The following is a 19375-nucleotide window of genomic DNA, read 5'->3' on the forward strand; positions in this document are numbered from 1 at the left end:
TGTCTGGCGTCACCATCGCTGATTTTGAACCAACTCCCTCTGGTGAATTTTTGTACAGTATGTGCACGGCTGCATCATTTCCTGTGCAAACATTACTTCACTCTAATGGTGAGTAGCTTTTCTTATAGCCTTAATATTCTACCAACCCATGATGAATTGTGCATTCAGCCATCACATGTCATAAACACAATTGTATGATAAAAAAAAAAACTAAATCACCAAAAGCAAATTAGTTTATGCTCTCTGACATCTTATTGGTCGAATGCATTCATGGAAACAGTATTATGGGGCAGTCATTAAGAAGCTTACAGACGTTCTGGCAGATTAGGTTTTTCTCTTCTAATCCCGTAGATTAGCGCGAACCTGCTGCCTGAGAGTGTTTTGTCGTGCTGTACCGTTTCTTTACATTGATCTTTTTTTGTATGTGCGTCTTTGCAGCATAACTAGAGGATGTAGTGGATGCCAGCAAGGGAGAGAGGAGGTCAAAGTGCATTCTGACTGCAGACTGCAGAAAAAAAGCTGCAGATGAGGGCAGGATTTTGGGATGCATCTGGAATTAATAAAACGCTGCGTGTATTTTTTTGTAAATATTACATCATGGGAATATTTTAGTGCTTTTGGAAGGGTGTAAGCGTTTCAGCGCTGAGCTACAACCTGACTTACACCTGAGAGCGTCAACTAATTCTGGAGAGCAGATGGTGTCCACCGCTCTCTGAAACGGGAAATGGAACTAGAGCCTTGTGAGGAGTACAAAGTGGTGGACCTTCAGATGAAAGACGCCACACTTGAGCTTGCAGACATGGTCGGACACAGTGTGCTGCCCTGTGGTCCTGATGAGGTATGTGAGGAGCTGTGTACCAGCAACAATGGGGATGATGAAGGAAACAGTAAGAACACTGAGACCACATGCTCCACTGATACTAAAGAAGAGGGTGCCGGGATGACAAGATGCCAAGAGCAGAGGAAGCTGAAGAAGACAAACAGCTGGAAGATGGTGCGATTCCAAGATCCATCCATGGAGGATGATGTTCTGGAGAGAGACAGTTCAGTGGAGAGTCTCTTTCCAGATTATGCTTTGGAGGAGTGGACCATGACCTCCTTTGAGGAGCTGTTTGTGAAGGAAGACTGGCAGGACATAACAGGTAGGAGACCATACAATATTACTCTTTTGGCATGTCCTGCAGCTCCAGAAAGTTGGAGGACTACATGACAACGTACAGCTGTGACATTTACATTTCAGTAGTGGCCCTCACTGTAACATTGGTGTATGTACAGTTAGTTGCAGACTTGAACAATAACAATAACTCATACGAAATTTGGAGGAGAAAGCCAAAATCCACGAACAGAGGTATGACCATTTCATGTTAGAGGTTGTTTTCGTGGCGAAAAACCTCTAACTGACCAACTGACTGACTGACCTTCTTTCTTCTCCTGCGTGTACTTTAGATGACCGACTGTTGAGGAAGAAGGTACTGGAGGCTGCTACCGCAGACGCCCAAATTCCCACCTGGGGCCAGGAGGTCACCGTGAAGATGCAGGGTGTTCTGGAGGATCGTACAGTTGTAGAGAAGGACTGCAAGTTGGTGTTTGTTATCGGAGAAGGAGATGCGAGCCAGGTAATTACTACAGTGAGCTTTACTTTACATCATAGTTACTTACTTAGTAATATACTTTGGTATTTCTGCACCATGGTATGTTAAATAGTGGGAAAATGGGTCCAAAGGTCAGCCATTTTGCGGACAAAGTTACATTCTGGTACATCACCATTCGCTTAAAATAGAGTTACTGGTATTGCAGAGGAATAATGTTTTTTCCATGCTGCCATGGAGTTTGACTTACCAAATATGATTCCTTGCCCTACTATAGACAAAGGACTACTGTGGCTTTGAAAGTTTCCAGGTAATACTTTTTAACATTGTTATTACAGGAAACCTTCACTTCCCTGAAAGAAACTAGGCCTGGCTTTCACTTTAAGTGCATTGCTGTGTACAGTACTGTAATGTTTACTTAAAGATTATTGTGTGTATGAACTGAATCATTTTTCATGTCCACTGACCTTCTGCACTCTCTGCATTACACTAAAAATGTATCTGTTGTATCGACTGCCAAACAAATTAGGTAGTGAGCTAACACTATGCTAATGACCCGACTATCTACACTATCTATCTATTTAGCCATACTGAATTCAGTATTTGTAAGATACCAAGCTAATTTGCTACGCACCTTTCTAGGTAGTCAATCAAAAGAGGTATGTACCTACAGAGTTATCAAGGAAAATGTCCTCATGTCATGTTTTCACATCCTGTTGTGAACGTCCTGTTTCTTTAAATACTGATGAAAATGTTTTCATTGAGCCATTAAATTGACCAGAACCAGAGCAAGATGTCGTCCTTGAGCATCTACATGTCATCCTACATGTTCCTGTCGACATTATCCTCCCTACCAACCAAATTATCTTGATACACCATTTTTAGCAACCTAACTAGCTGTTAGGCTTGATCAAAAACAATCTCATTTTGAATGTTTATTTCCTTCTAAAAGCGAAAACATCAAACCTGAACTAGCTATTTACCCACCAAGCTAATTATCACTTTTGTACGTACCCTTACAACCTAGTTACCTAGCAAAACTAGCTAGTTAGCACCCTTGTTAGCAACCTAATTAGCCAGTTTCCTACCTCCCTACCCACCAGTATCGATCAGTCACCTACCAAGCTAATAATTTTTTTTACATTATTATTTTACACATCCTACCTACAAAGCTAGCTAGTTAGCTACCACCCTGCTAGCTACCACCCTGCTAGCTACTTTTTTATCTATGTATCTCTCTATCTATCCGTGTGTTTAGCTACATTAGCTATGTACCTACCTCCATCCTTGCAACTACCGGCATAATAGTACTTGTTCTAAGGCTACAATTTTACTTGCAGTAACACACTGCTGTAATGTGTACACAGGCACTGGAGGAGTGTGTGCTATCCATGCACAGGGGCGAGATCACATTACTGCTGGCAGATTCACAGTATGCATATGGGCTTCTGGGAAGGTAAGACTTGTGCAGCTGTTTATGGTAAATGTCAAGGCAACAGAATGGCACACTTTTTGATGGTCATCTTTATAAAAAAAAAAATATTGACGTGATATCGGGCCGAGGCTCAGGCCTGCTGTACCTGTTGCTGTGGGGGCAGCCTGTTTTTCCAGGGCAGCAAGGTTAATGAACCATAAACAGGAGCAGATGGCTTCCTCCGAGCCCCATTGAGAGTCCGCCTATGTTTGTAACCTCCCAACCTATGGGAGGACACTGCTCATGTTACGACCAATGGCTTAGGTTTTGAACCTTTCCAGTATAAACACAGCCCACGATGGTGTGACACGGATGAAAATATTTGTGTAAAATTGCTATTTGTTTAAAATGTTTGCGAGAGATAACCTCACAAGATTAGGTCAAGACAATAAAACCGTACCTTGATTTGATGGCATAATACATTTGAGAGAGAAAATACATTTAAACAGCCAGTTGTTGTTGATTATGTTGTTGGTATTGGTCATAAACAACCTCATTTTGGATGTTTATATCCTTCTAAAAATGAAAACATCGAACCTGAGCTGTTTTTTTAAATACCTGACATGCATTACAGCAGAGTAAACAAGATTAGGTGATTTCAGACAAGCTGCCATTACTATATATGTGCTAGGAGTGCATGGCAGCCCTCTGGTTCTGTTAAATGAACATGTTGCCGTAAGAGCTGAATGAAAACCAGGATATGGCAGTAAATGTGCATTTTTGTGAAGCACACAGGACTAATGCACAAAAGCAAAAACCAGATACAATTTTACAGCTGGTAGTGCATGTGATAATTGCCGGCAATATTGTGTTCTCAACTTTGTACTTTTACAAAATTTTTATAGCAGAGTGAGCTAGCGTTGTGAGTGTGTTATGTCCCGTCCATGCCAATCCAGTAGTTGGCAATGAATTTTTGTCCTCTTGCCCTCCATCTTGAATATTCTTCGTTTAAGACTGTTGTAAGACATGCATATGGCGTTGGAAATGTGACAAAAGTCGAGAGGGGCAAAAAAGAAATGTACGACCAGTTTGTTTCAATTAAATTAGAGTATTGTAGAATATACTTGCATGCGCACTTGACCACAAGCTCTCTATAGTGCTACATAGTACACATCGTACACGTGCGGTGGTTTTCTACACGTGAATGTATAATTCTTAAAACTGATTTTTGGCCGGACTCAGCAAAAGCATAGAGCTGCTTGTGATTGGTTGCTTTCTAGGATACCCCACCCTTGTGACTTTTTCCTCTCAGTTGATTGACAGCTAGCTATCTGTTCCATCATCTAACTCGAGGAGTCCCAAGTGGGGTAAATATGTTTATTTTGAATATATCATGAATGTAATAACAACAGTTATCTATATGTAATGGAATAGAGTAGTCTACAAGTCCACAACCACATGACAATTAACATCATGTAGACACTGTTAGTTTAGTAACATCTGAGCTAAGCTAACGTTAGCCTGTGTGACAGAATACAGCAGACCCAATTCACATTCAAACTTTTATTAAATGGTAGCATTTAATAAATGCAACAAATACATATCTCAAACAGTGACATTGGTTCAATAAGATGCTAAAAAGAAATACAAATTATCAACGTTTTTGCAAGACTTCTTGCAGAATAATTTTACACATATAACTCATAGAAAGTTAGGGATACAGAAACACTTTATGTTTCCTGGAAAGCAACCAATGACAGGCAGCTCTGTGCTTCTGGGTCCTGCCTCCAAACTTCCAAAGTCAATTTTGAATACGGCCCCCAAAACATAAAAAAATAAGTATTTAAAGAGTGGTTCTTTGATAAGTGAGGGGAGGGTTATTGTGTGGGAAAACTGAACCAGTTGACATAAACTAACAAATGGAGAGATTGTGTGTGTGTGTGTGTATACGTGCACAGTGTTTATCAGTGCTTTTATATATGTTTAGATATTATGATGACGTAATAGCTGTAATGAAGAGGAAGGAAGAATAAGGAAAAAATGAATGAATGAATGAGCGGCTTGAGAAAAACACAGAAAGATATCTTTGACAAAGCTAACTTCCGTTAATGAATTAGATTATTTTGAGAGTTGTGTCACATCTATTCTGTCTGTAATCCTTACACCAACAAGAATAGTATTGTGTACTGCTTTACTGGCTCCTCTCGGCGGTTTCTATTGAAAAGATTATACAAATCAGCAGACTAAATCCCAGGATTCTGACATTCCCAAACTACATTTGACAGCTTCAACATTTCTGTGCTGTAAAAAGACAGCGGGACAATGACAGAAAATCTTGTTCGTCTGTCTATGTTTTATTGATTGAACTCAGTTGCTTGATGCAAACACTGTGGCTAAGAGCACTTCCATGCAGTTATTTATTAGAGCAGTGCTCAAAGCAGGTCACGCTGCGGGATTCATTTGGCACAGTGGAGCGGTCGTCATCCCGGCTGTGCATAGCCCATGTGATGTCATCAGGACTGAAAAAAGGTGACTACAAGGCTAATGGAACAGTCTAGAAGGTGATTGAACACAACAAACAGGGTGGGCCGTGACTTGTCGATAATGAAATACAGTGATGTGTGCCTTTTGAAGGACAAATAGTGACTGAATACGCCATCACCTGCCTTTGAAAGGAACATCAGATTCCCTACGGACAAACGCTGTCGAGTCACTGGTACGGTAGTCAAATTTAGTGAGCCTCCTCTCAGAGAATACAATATGGTTAGGTCCTTCCCTAATGCCTTAAAAGCTAAATTCTTTTGCCTTTAAACACAAGTGAAATTAGCTTAGCATGTTTGATTTATTTTTCTCATGCTGCTGCGCCTTCCCTGAAGTATTCTGGCAGTTAGCTGAAACTGAAATTGAACAAAATCTTTGTTGTTGTGTAAACGCCAACATTTAAAAAAGAATTAGAAAAGGATAGTGTAACAAAGGATGCAGGGGCCACTTGTATGTTTTTCAGAAATATTTTGTAAAAAGGTTCAACATACAATTAAAGACAAGGCAGTAACAACATTTAAGCCTTTTCTCCATAAATACTGCCTTTAACTCTAGGTACAATTTTCATCATTATATGAAAACTGAGGTTTGATTATATTTATTCAGCTCAATGCCCAAACTGAATTAGCTTTTCTTTGGACCACCCATCCGCCAATTTGGTCACTAATGAAATGGTAAATTATCAAAAACATTACCTCCTTGCCATGAAACAGCATTACATTTTATGGCCTATTTTTCCTGCGTGTGAAATGAAGTGCAGTAATGTTATTTTAAACAGCTGTCAGCAAACATAAACACCAGTTTAGTACTAGTACAGTTTAGTGCAGCCAGAAAATGTCAGCTAGTTAATCATTGTTACAGCATGTGTCATCTGTGCTATTTATGAAGATCGCTTGCAGCATTTCTCACCAAGTGGCAAATATAAGTGTGTTTCACTTTCCCTGGCGTATGAGAGAAGTGTACTACAGGGGTACTTTTTCCTTCTATCAATATCAAGTTATTGTTGGAAATAAGTAGTTGTGTGGTCTGGTTAACGCATGTGAAACATGCAGTTGATTGATTGCCGTTCATTATATTGCTGGTTAAACATTAGTATTTAACTAATGTGGTCAGTCAGCAGTAAGTACAGTTTGACTTTTATTTCCATAGTAGCAAGATTCACACAATAATAAGGGTCTTAGGGTTAAACCCTTGGGCACCCATGTTTCCTATCCAAATAAAACATTAAGCCTCCATATAGTTCAAGTGGATAATCACCAAATAAAACCCTTCAGTAGAACTGGGTGTGGGATGAATCTCTGTTCTTTGGTTTAGCCTGCCTGAGCCTTGGTTGTACAAATGATGGCGATGAAAGCAATCATCTGTTCATTGCCGAGAATTCACACACTTACTGTGATGATTGATGACTGCATATTATCTACGAATGTGAAGTTTGTTTTGGCTGTATCAAAGTCTTGTGTTGTGATTAGTTTTTTGAGTTTTGGCTTTTTGACTGATTGATTACAACGTCATGTAAAGGTGAGTCTCCGATTATGCTGCCTTGCTTGTTTATCCAGGACTAATCTGGCAGAATGCCATCCCACCATGTCACTTCACAGCATAAAGTATCGTGATGAAGCCTTCTGTAATGGATGACTGTGTTGTGGTGATTTGTTTTACTGGAAATTTATAAAAGCTGTATTGTGCTGGCTATTTATTTTACACGGCAAATGAGTTGTTGGAAAACCGGTCTCAAAGTGTACGTTTATGAAAAAGCTCTGTCCCATTGTGTCGTTCAACAATTCCGTCAGAAAAACAAAGGCAGATGTTTTTTCACCTTTTTAATTCGTTTCTCAGCTTGCATACAGACATGTCTGGATGCTGACAGATGATGCTAGCCGTTCCACACTTTTTTTCTGTTTTCACTGTTACTTGGGCAAAATCTGACTGCTTTTTATACTTTTATGGCTGTTGGGCAGGCATGCAGCCTGTCCTACTCCAATCACTGAACTCACCATACTCAACATAATGCTAATTAAATAAAGTTACTGTTGTTTGCCAAGTTTATTTGTTAGTTGAGTACTTTTTTTTTGCTTTTTTTTGAGGTGGACAAAAAAAAACGTAAAATCAGATCTGTTTATTTGTAGGGATCGCCAGGACTGTACGGTTAGCTTTATTGGAGCACAGGTGCTCCTACATGAATTAATGCGGATTTAATGCGCACCATACGGGAATTCAGAGCGAAGTTACGATGCATACAAACAAAAAATGTATTTTAGCAAATGAGTGGGACAGCACTTACATCACAGAGAATAGTCATCTTTTCGAAGTTGCGGCAGTATCCATCTGATAACATACCTAGTTAGCTCTATGTCAGCGAATGCAGCTACACTCTCTCAGAGGAGTGTGTCCATGCTATATTTTCGTAGCACTATCACTAAATGACCCTTTCTAAAAGCAAAGGCTGGATGCAGGTTTCCACAGCAGTGCACATACACTGGCTTGAGGGGGTATGCTCTGGCAACAAGCTTCTGTGGGAACTTGTTGATGTTGATTACACAGTAAATGCATGATGGAAGAAACAGGTCATCGCTTGATCAATCGCATTGTAGCCCTGTGCTTTCACAACAAAAAAAGAATATTCAACTATTATTCTTACGTACACAATAGTTACAAAATCAGATTTGACTATTTTCAGTCAGTTTTGCAGGACTCTAGGAACAGGAATATTTTTTACATTTTTTAAGTTAAAGTCAAATGTCGGTACGTCCTTCCAATTTTTTTGTTTGTTCGTGACATTTCATTTTCTCTTCCCGCAAACATGTTTGCTATCACTGCAATGTCATCCTAACTAGGTCTTAAATTAATCTGCAATACTACAGTAGTTTTGAAGCCTTGCTTTGACTAAAACGTGAAAATTGACATAGATGCACGGGATGTGTTTGAGTTGAAATATCAAATGTTTAGCCAGAACAAATAACTTAAGGTGACAGGTGAAACATCTTGGAAATGGGCTCAAAGGTAATCATTGTTGACACTTTGAAGATGTTGGCAAATGCAGAGGCCTTTTCATGGCCTCACAGGCATACCCATGAGAAGCGAAAGGTAACAGTCCACATGGTTATATAAGCGACAACATGAAGACAGCCCTAAAAATCTAAGTCTTGAATGAGGTTATATGTGAGCTGCCATTTAACACAGAAAACACCTTCTAAACACTCAGTGTTTGTATATGCTGTCCAAATGTCACACATGAGATTCATGTTTTTTTATTTGCGTGTGTCCTTCCCGTAGATGTCCTTTTTCCTTTTATCACCATATGTAATATAAGACGGGCAAGAACTGGTACTTCTGCTTTTCATTGCAGCCAGACAGAGTAACTAATTCCCCGCAGAGGTTTTATAGGTTTCTGTCATTTTTATGGGCATGACTTGACTCCTCGACACTGTCAGAAAAAGTGTAAATCATTAAACACTTGGCTGTGCAAGGACTTGTCCCTGGGGTGATGCCATCAAAGGTACCGTATTTTCGTACTATAAGACACACTTAAGCCTTTAATTTGATTAAAATCGATGATGCGCCTTATATTCCGGTGCACCTTATGTGTGCACTGAGTTCAAAAATCTGAAAAATGTTGTGTTGATTGAATGGCTGACCATTTCCCACTGACACAGGGACGTAATCCGTACATAATACATACAATGGCAGCGATAAACCAATGAGAGAATAATGCGTAATATGTATAGTACTAGTGACCGAAAGGACAAGAAACGGCCGAAATGAGTTTTCTCCGCAGGGTGGCTGGGCTCTCCCTTAGAGATAAGGTGAGAAGCACTGTCATTCGGGAGAGACTCGGCGTAGAACCGCTACTCCTACGCATTGAGAGCAGCCAGATGAGGTGGCTTGGGCATCTGGTTAGAATGCCTCCTGGACGCCTCCCTGGGGACCATGTCTCCCAACTGGCCTGGAAACGCCTCAAGAGGAGCTGGACGAAGTGGCTGGGGAGAGGGAAGTCTGGGCCTCCCTGCTTGGGCTGCTACCCCCGCAACCTGATCCGGATAAGCGGTAGTAGATGGATGGATGTATAGTACATACATATGAAACAACATTGCACCCATCTCTCTGCTACTGTTGAAGACCAAGTGAAGCAAATTAATTTGGAGCTTGCCATCATTAGGAGAACTCCAACTTGTGGACATTGGTGTAAACAGGGCGTTCAAAGTGAAGTTGCGAGCAGCGTGAGAGCGATCGATAAAAGACGGCAACATATGATTGACACCACCATATGTGAATGGATTCCGGATGCTTGGGCTAAAGTACTGCATAGCTACCTGACAATGAGACTGACTCCGACAATGATGTGAGGGAACCCGCCATGTCTGATGGCGAAATTGTCCAGCTATTCAATTCAGAGTCATAAGATGAGGACTTTGATGGATGTGTGGGAGAAGAATGTTAAATAGTAGAATAAAGTTCAACTAAACTCACTGCTTTGCATCCGTTGCCTTTTTTTGTTTAGACCGCATGTTTTAGCATGTACCTTATAATACGGTGTGCCTTATGTATGCGTTGTATGTATGTATGCAACAATGACACACACGTCAACAATATCTCACTGCAGAGCTCAGATGTGATCTGAAAATTATTGTTTTTTTGTTTTTTTATCTGTATGATCACCTGGCCCAAACAAGTTCTACTGAGATGTCCAAAGCTGTTTCTGTCTCTGTTTTCCGCAACGGGAACCACACCCACAAAGGCCTCAAAGTTTAGGAGGAGGCCGTTGATCACCAGCAGCTTTAGTGAACTCCAGATAAGATCGGGCAAACATGTTCTCCTCTTTTTTATAACAACCATTGCTGCATTAACTTGACACTTAAAGGACCTGAAAATACAAATTTTCAAAAGATCTGTTTAGCTGTGAAAGGGACACAGCTGTATTTTTGCAACCGAGCGCAGCTTTTTCACAGAGTGTGTCTCTCGTTTAATCTCTGTGGATGTTTACTTATCCCCAACACACACCCCCACACACACACCCTCTACAGCAAGCGAGCTTATCTCTGTCATCTATGCAGGCTTTCTTGTAATATAGCACTGTCTTCAGTTACAGCTACTTCTCTATTTCACGGGCATGGGGTGTTTAGTGGGACCGTAACATTTATTTGAATAGCATATTTTTAGACAAGGCAACTCACCATTTGGCTGAGCTGGCTTTGTCGTGAATGACCACCACATGTTTTTTGTTTGTCTTAGTATATTTTGGTTGAACTTGTCTCTCTAAACTATTGGGTTTGCTGTGTCACTTCTCACAAATGGATTTTTAAAGTGCATGCACAAGTTGCTGGGATGCTCTTTAATTATCTTAATTACTCTTGAAAATACAGTTACTGGCCATGGGTCATGACTTGCTTCAACTTCAGATTCTAAACTTAACTCCAACATCTGTTATTTGCCAGTTAGATCTGGTTGGAAATTTGGAGCCACAGTAAAATTATTAAAGAATTTCAGAACTCTGCACTTGTCCAGCAGACAACAAATATATCATATTTGGGAATTTCTCTTGGAGATGAATGATCTGTCTATCTATATGTAGTTCTGTGTCACAGTGCAAACATTACAATCCATTTTAAATACCAAAATCATGCTAGGTTAGTGTAAAGAAAATCAAAATGTTAAAAACTTACAGTTCAGATGACTGTAGCTGATTGATGGATACTAGTTGCCAGCACTCCAGGCTTTGTACTAAGATATTTAGCACAGGCGATGTTACTGTTAGAACATCATAGGGGTGCTTAAAGAATGTTAAAGTGCTACTTAAAACATTGACACTATACATTTAATAAGGGTTCTTTGATGGCAACAGTTTGACCCAGGAATGATTATTTATATTCGAAAATAATTGGTTACAAATCTGACAAGCATGTCAAAATCGGACTTGACCTTTAAGGTTCAATGTAACATTACTGAGAGTATCTACACCCTTGCATCATGTCTCTGACTGATGAGTTAGTGAAAAAAAAATGTTTGTGTACGCTGGAATGCAGCAGTGATCTGTGTCACTGCGAGAAACCCTCATCATGCATCTGCAGCTGGCTGAAGCTATGTTGTTTAATCATGACGCTCAGCATGCTTTCAGGGCAAAACAAAATGTGAGGCGGCTGCTCGCTTAAAACTCCTCCTTTGAGCCGCCCTGAAGAAACACGAGTGGCTTCTAAAACAAATCCCATATGACTTCAAGTATGCTGTGTTCTATAGTGTTCAAAACACAGGAGAAGGATATGATTTATTTATTAATCAATTAGGGCCATCTCTCTACATTCAAATGTTACAATGGGAATCCCTTCCTCCAATATACCTTTTCCCAATTTCTATACTTCACTGCTCTCCATTTCAGCATCAAGTTCAGTCTGAGCAGTACAGGTAAATAAATAGTAAGGATGAGCCAGATACTCATAAACGAGTATCCGTTACGGATAATGCATTTTTGCAGAGTATGAGCAGCTCTTCATTATCCGTAATCGTAATGATGAAAAATCCTCAACATGCATTCACGCTCTGTGATTGGCCCGTCACACACAGTGACCGCCCCACCCTAGACGGACTCGCTGGCGCCTGCCTGTGTGTCAAGGCTGTACAGGGAGTTTTCAACCCTTTCATTTGCATTTTGCTCTTGAAATAAGTCCAAATAAAGTGTTTCAAACGATACAGCATTTTTTGCACATCTGTATATAAATCTACAACTTTGCCTTGTTCACTTTGGCAACTCTTGCATTGACGCCCGATGACGTCTCAGCCGTACAACATACACTTGAAGCTAACTGACATAGCTCACTAGCTATGTTATTTGATGGATACTGGAGCTCCCAGTGACGTAAGTTCTCTCCCACTCATGCACTAAAAGTCTCACAAATTCCTGCACGAGAAAACTTGTCGCTGGAGTGTACCCCCACAACCTGGTGTGTGTGCACTGCTGTGGAAGCCTTTGCTTGTCGAGGGGGTCATTTAGTGATATTGCTAAGAAAATACAGCATGGAAACACTCATTTATTGACACTCCTCTCTCCCTGTGAAATATGTAAACCAGGGATGTCTAAAGTACGGGCTTGTTAATGGCACATTACACAAACAAAATATAAAATAAAACTGGAAAAATGAAACAAAAATGCATAAAGTAACCATGAAAGACTGAAAGTTGTAGAAGATTTGATACTAAAAAGGAAAAGTTTTTCAGATCACTTGCACACATGCACAGTACACATAACAGAATAATAAACAATAAAAATACATGGCAAGTTCAGATTTACACCACGGCCAATTCCTGTTTATGTCCCGCCCATCCCGAGTACAGATACAGATTCAGTACTTGCTCATCTTTAATAAATAGATATTATCTATGAAAACATTTCAACATCCCTCAGTGGGAGCATGACAAAAATAATTGAGAACCACTACTGCAGAGGGATGTGAACCACATTCATGCGGTGTTGCAATGGTGTGTGAGAATAAGCATGTATGACGATGTCTGTGCTGAAAAGATGTGTGAGGTGACGAGGGGTAGCCTGGAGGACGGAGGGTACTCTGTCACTCAGGACAAGGAGGGTGAGTCATCTCACTGAGACGTCACTGTTTCGTCATCAGTCGTCTGGAACATTATATACGTACATGTTCACACACACACACACACACTTTGACCGTGAACCTAAAGACTTCCACTGATGCTTGAGTGTTGGGGATTAACTCCTGTCGTCATTAAAATTATGTCTGACTTGTTTGATGCTAAACTGATAAGCTGCAGTCATTTTAATTATAGTCATCACCTTATTTGGAGTAAAAAAACACAATTCACTTATTGTGGTCAAGTCCGGAACCACTTAACCGCAATAAACAAAGGATGACTGTACTTTTCAAGACTCTTGTAAAATATGTTTCCTTGGTTTTGCATATATACTGCTGTTTGAGAGCAAATGATCCTCATGAGTCTCCTTGTAAAAGTCAGTCACTTATAGTGAATTGCTGTTGAAAGGCCACCATTTGCTCTGCAGATACCCTGAGGCCAAGATTGGATTGATTTTAACAGGATCAGAAAATCAGCTGTAGATTATATGGAGACTTTTGAGAAGCTTGGCAGTCAGGACTTCCCCTGGCTTATAGCTGCAGCAGGAAATACAAACAAACAGGAGAGGGAAGCACATGGCGCGGAAGCAGCTCAGGGGCCTCACACTGTTTATTTCACTCTAATAGGAGGCTGTTTTTCGGAACATTGGTCAGTGTGGCAACATGCGAGGGAAAACAGATGTGACGTCTTACCGAGGGCAGGATAGCAGCTAAGCTACTTAACAAGGTTGGAGTGGTGCTGCACATCTAGCCAGGAGTCAAAACAGACACAACACACATCAACAATATATCTTTGTGTATTGGTCACAAAGCATAAAAATATACAAATACACAGTACATTTTCACTTCCTGTAGGTGAAATAACTTTTGACTTACTAATTTCTACATAACTCATTCCTCATTGGCCAGTCTACTAGTCAGTCATTGTCTGTACTGTAGTACAAATGATTAGTCATTTATGTACCCGACTTTTCATGAATCGTGTCAATCATTCCAATTCTGTGTGAGTGTTTGTTCACTTATGGAACCCGCTGTTTATTGGTCAGTTTGTAGCACATAGCACCAGGAAGTAAATTATTGTTGTGTCACATAATTATGGAAATAATTACTGTATTTTCCAGACTGTAAGTTGCTCTGAAGTATAAGTTGCATCAATCAAAATGTGTAATGAATAGTCAAAAAACATTACATTTTAATCTATATACTGTAAGTATATAAGTCGCACCTGACTATAAGTCGCAAGACCAGCCAAACTATGAAAATAAGTGTGACTTATAGTCCCAAAAATATGGTATTTAAACAGACGACAAGCAGTACCGTAATGGAGACAGAAAGTGAAATGCTTTTTAGCATCTGACATTTTCTTTTAATCAGTGGCTATAAAAAGAACTCATCACTAGTCATTGATTGATCTGATCTGTCATTGTTATCTTGTGAACCGTCATCAATGCATCAAAGTTAAATGTCATACTTTAACCTAAGCTTCAATAATTGTATTCACCCTAAAAGAATTATCAGGCTTTTCATAATTATGCAAGCTTCTCTCCACATGTATTTCTATATTAGTATGATATCCAGGTTGTAACCATAGAAACCACTGTGATGCACAACACTGGCCTTTGGAGTGGAGAGCCTGACGTCAAAGTAACTGCTGATTTGCTCTGAGGGACATTTTCCTTTCATTGAGAGCAGCGAGGGGTCTGCATGGCAGATAACAGGGTGAGTCAGACCACTATCACACATCTTAGTTAGGATGTCTGCCGACGCGCGACAAACAATTGAATTCAGTTCATGTGAAATGCAAACACAACTTCCCATAACACAGCAGGGGAAAAAGTGCTTTGCTTCGCTCAAGATGACCGACCAGATGTTGACACTGACAATACGACCGCGTCACACCGACGTCAGGCACTAAATCACTACTGACTCGTAAACAGTGAGTGTATTCACTCATTGTTGATTAGATTGTTTCATTCGTCGTGTGGCTTTACACGTACGGTGTTTATGGGAGCAGGAAAAACCGTGCATGCGTGGGTTTTCTCCGGGTACTCTGGTTTCCTCCCACATTCCAAAAACATGCTAGGTTAATTGGCCACTCCAAATTGTCCATAGGTATGAATGTGAATGGTTGTTTGTCTATATGTGCCCTGTGATTGGCTGGCGACCAGTCCAGGGTGTACCCCGCCTCTCGCTCGAAGACAGCTGGGATAGGCTCCAGCATCCCCCGCGACCCTCGTGAGGAAAAAGTAGAAAATTAATGAATATATACAGTAACATATTTTACTATGAAGCAGTGCAGTTGTGCACCACAGGAAGCCACAACCACATTAATAAACATGTACTTTTTTGGGCTCTTTCTGCATGAAAGTGTTTTTTGTGTGTCAGAGGGACCAAAAATAGGAAATATGCCACTAAAAAAAAAAACCTTTAAGTTGCCTGTGTCTCACTCAGAGCCTCTGCCTCATTAAACTTTCACCTCAGCTCTGCCGCTGTGCCAAATTATCAAGTCATTTTTTCCCCTGCAAGGTGGTTTGTAAATACAGAAACTCTCGAGCTCCTAACAAATGTTCAAGTGTCAGTATTTTAAGACCAACTAATAATATTTTTAGCTATGCACACTAGAAGCATTCACTTTGGATCCATTTGAATTTTGTCAAAACCCTTTCATAAAAAAAAAGTAGTTTACAAAGTGTGACTTGTGTGGTAGGCTTTGGCACCTTCATTCATTTTCTACCACTTATCCTCACAAGGGTCGTGGGGGTGCTGGAGCCTATCCCAGCTGTCTTCGGTCGAGAGGCGGGGTACACCCTTAACCTAACATGTTTTGTGGGCGCACCCTGGACTGGTACCCTGTCTCTCACCCGAGGAAAGCTGGGATAGGCTCCAGCATACCCACGACCCTCGTGAGAATAAATGAATGAATGTCAAAGTATTAGAGTACCAGTTGCCCAATTAATGCCAATTAATTACGTTTCCTTTTTAATTTCGCTAGGTAAGTGAACGAGTTGAGCGGCACAGCGGTTGAGTGGTTAGCGCAGCTAGGAGACCAGGGTTCAATTCCACCCTTGGCCATCTCTGTGTGGAGTTTGCATGTTCTCCCCATGCATGTGTGGGTTTTCTCCGGGTACTCCGGTTTCCTCCCACATTCCAAAAACATGCTAGGTTAATTGGTGACTCCAAATTGTCCATAGGTATGAATGTGAGTGTGAATGGTTGTTTGTCAATATGTGCCCTGTGATTGGCTGGTGACCAGTCCAGGGTGTACCCCGCCTCTCGCCCAAAGACAACTGCCTCGACCCTCGCGAGGAAAAGCGGTACAAAATGAATGAATGAATGAAGTGAATGAGTTACTCAGACAAATACCCATGAGTGTCGGTTCAGTAAAAAAATCTAAGCAACTCAGTCACTACTCAACTATTTCTAGTTCATCCTCATGGACATGATGTTGCCTCTGAGTCGCTCCTAACCAGAAGAACCTGCCTCATGTATACGCCTACCAATTCATGGAGGACAGGCCTCTCTACACGTGTTAAAATAAAGCCTGGAGCTGTCAACACACTTGGGAGCTCATTTGATCCATTAGATTTCTTAGCCTAACCTAGCAATGAAATGTTATCACGGTAGCACACATAGTACCGTTGATAACGTTTGTGGCCGAGCGCTGCCACTCACAAGCAGCAGCCCACTGGTGTGTCACTAATCACCCTCATGACACCCGAAACCTTGTAGATCTGTCAGTGAGCTCGCATTCTCAGATTACATTCAACAGCTCGCCAGTCATGTCGACCTTACTTAATGCTCATGATGGAAGTCTGAGCTCATTCCTTTGAACGTTAATCCTCCATGTGAAGAGTTGTTCAACGCGGTGCTTTAAAGGTCACCCCGCTGAACGCTTCCAGTGACAGCCTGCTTTTGTTTAAGATGGTAAGGTTTGTCCTCTCGGGCTGCAGCTGCTCTCTACCTGCATTGATTATTTGAAAAAAAAAAATGACTCAGGCGTCCTCTTTGTGAGTCATGAACCGCAAACTGGGTGTGTCCTAATGAGCCTGAGGTTTTACAGCCGAGATAATTGCAAAGCAAACACTTATTAATCACACCATGTACATTTGTGACGTTCATCTGAAACAAAAGCTCTTTCCATCAGGAAATGTTTCTAACTAAGTTTAATTAAGTTGTGTAGCTAGACATAACCATTTCCACAGTGTAGTGGAACATCAATAACAATAATAATCATGCCACAGGGCATCTTTCATGTTTTGATGATGATTAAACAACAGTGACGACTGTTGGCATTCATTGCTGATTGGTGCTCTCTGCAGAGGGAACAACCACTTTCAAGCATGTCATAATACTAGTTCAAATCTCAACTGGGGGGGGGGGGGGGGGGCAGACTTTAATCTGTCCTTGTCAATGCATAGTGAAAAGTATGAAATCACACCAGCCTCATTTATTTATTTTTATTAGCATCATATATTGTATGTGCATACAGTCAAAAGCTATATATCTAACTATATGATATTTGGAATTAACATTATATTTTGTATTATTTTTTTAAGTTATTTACAATGTTTGAAATTTTGTATTTGTCAAACTACATAATGTGTAGTTCATACTACATAATGTTCAAACTATATAATGTTTCTAACTTATATATTATTTTCTGTATTAATTAATTTATTCATTTTCTATCGATTAGCCTCATAAGGGTCGCGGGGGGTGCTGGAGCCTATCCCAGCTGTCTTCAGGCGAGAGGCGGGGTACACCCTGGACTGGTTGCCAGCCAATCACAGGGCACATATAGACAAACAACCATTCACACTCACATTCATACTTATGGACAATTTGGAGTCGCCAATTAACCTAGCATGTTTTTGGAATGTGGGAGGAAACCAGCGACCCAAATGCGTTGCGGTGCAAAGAGAACAGAGCAGAAAGGAGACAGAACGTTAAGTAGTTCATTGCTCTGTATGCACTATATGAACACATATGTAAATTGGATTTTTTGCATTGTGAGTGTTTAATCGTGAAGATTTTCTTTATATTGGTGGTCCAAACCCCGCATGGTACAGCAATGAAAAGTGAAAATGAGGCTCTATTGCTGGTTGTAAGTAACTTTGTATTTTGGATGCTGCTTTATCGTGATTGTTAAACCTTCCCAAAATGAATATGCAGACTTAAAGACTTAAAGTGAAAGATGCCAACATCAGACTGGAATAAAAGCTATGTAGGATTTTTACTTACAGTATCTATTTATAAGACTTGCTCAAAATGTGACCATGCGTAATACATATTTTTGACACGGAATCACCGTTAAATGAATGAACCAATTAATTGTGTTCAGTATTAAAAGTTAATTAAGATAAAAAGTGTGCTAGTGTAAACGGTACATGGCTTCAAGTCAAATGTCTGAAAGGGTATTTTATTGTCAAAATTATAGGGAACCACAGCTCTATATGATATTTTACATTTTTCAATGTTTTATTTATTTCAATCTACGGTATAATAATTTTTATTCAGTATTTAATTTGTATTTTTCTTTATTTTTGTAAATGTTAACTGTTTCTATTATTTTTTATTTGCACTATTATAGTTTATTTTTTGACACTACAATCTATTTGTGGTCATGGTGTTTCATGAGTAGGTGTGTGTGTGTGTGTGTGACACAAACAAAAAGAAAATAGTGACAGACTTTAACAGATATCATGGGAACAGATTTCTCTGCGTGGATAAATTCATTCCGCGGATTTTCTGGTTACACAAGTAGAATTTACCAGTAATGTAAAAGACAAAAGATCTCTTATAGGGGTTTTAGGCAGGATGTGCGTTAATTATCACTTACATGCACAGAGTTCAATTACTGATATCATTGTATTGTGTATGTACAGTATGTATATTATGTAATGTTTTCCAATAAGAGCAAAAAGGAGCACAATAACATAAAACATGTTGCGTATCGGGTGACGGCATCACATTCTTACAGTATTTGTTTGCACAGAATCTGCGTCTAATGGCGCTCTGATGTGTGAGGCCTATTTAGAAAGACTAATGGTTCCCGTGCAAACCAAGTCACGTGCGGATTAGTCTTCATGAATGAATTGACTTGTTTTCTTGTGCTGGTTAGAAACAACTGATGGCACATGAAGGAATGAAAAACTACAAGAGAGGACAAACCTGTCTTTCTTTGGTCCTGATTGCTCATGTCTGGGAACCTTCAGGCCTTGAGCATGTAGGTTTTCCAGGTT

The 19375-nt window shown here is 40.2% G+C and overlaps 1 protein-coding gene across 1 annotated transcript in view; it reads left to right on the top strand.

Annotated features, from left to right (window-relative positions):
* Positions 1-303: 303 nt before the first annotated feature.
* The window catches only part of fkbp16 (FKBP prolyl isomerase 16), a 29190-nt gene continuing 10118 nt past the window's right edge, over positions 304-19375 (top strand). Inside the window, exons 1-3 of the mRNA XM_058076068.2 lie at positions 304-1142; positions 1447-1616; positions 2957-3045. Of these exons, the coding sequence (XP_057932051.2) occupies positions 725-1142; positions 1447-1616; positions 2957-3045 (677 nt within the window). The 5' untranslated portion in view covers positions 304-724. The remainder of the gene's footprint in view (positions 1143-1446; positions 1617-2956; positions 3046-19375) is intronic.

Source organism: Doryrhamphus excisus, linkage group LG1 (genome assembly GCF_037039965.1).
Source record: "Doryrhamphus excisus strain RoL-2023G ecotype Guam linkage group LG1, RoL_Dexc_Guam_v1.1, whole genome shotgun sequence".
NCBI classification, from domain to species: Eukaryota; Metazoa; Chordata; class Actinopteri; order Syngnathiformes; family Syngnathidae; genus Doryrhamphus; species Doryrhamphus excisus.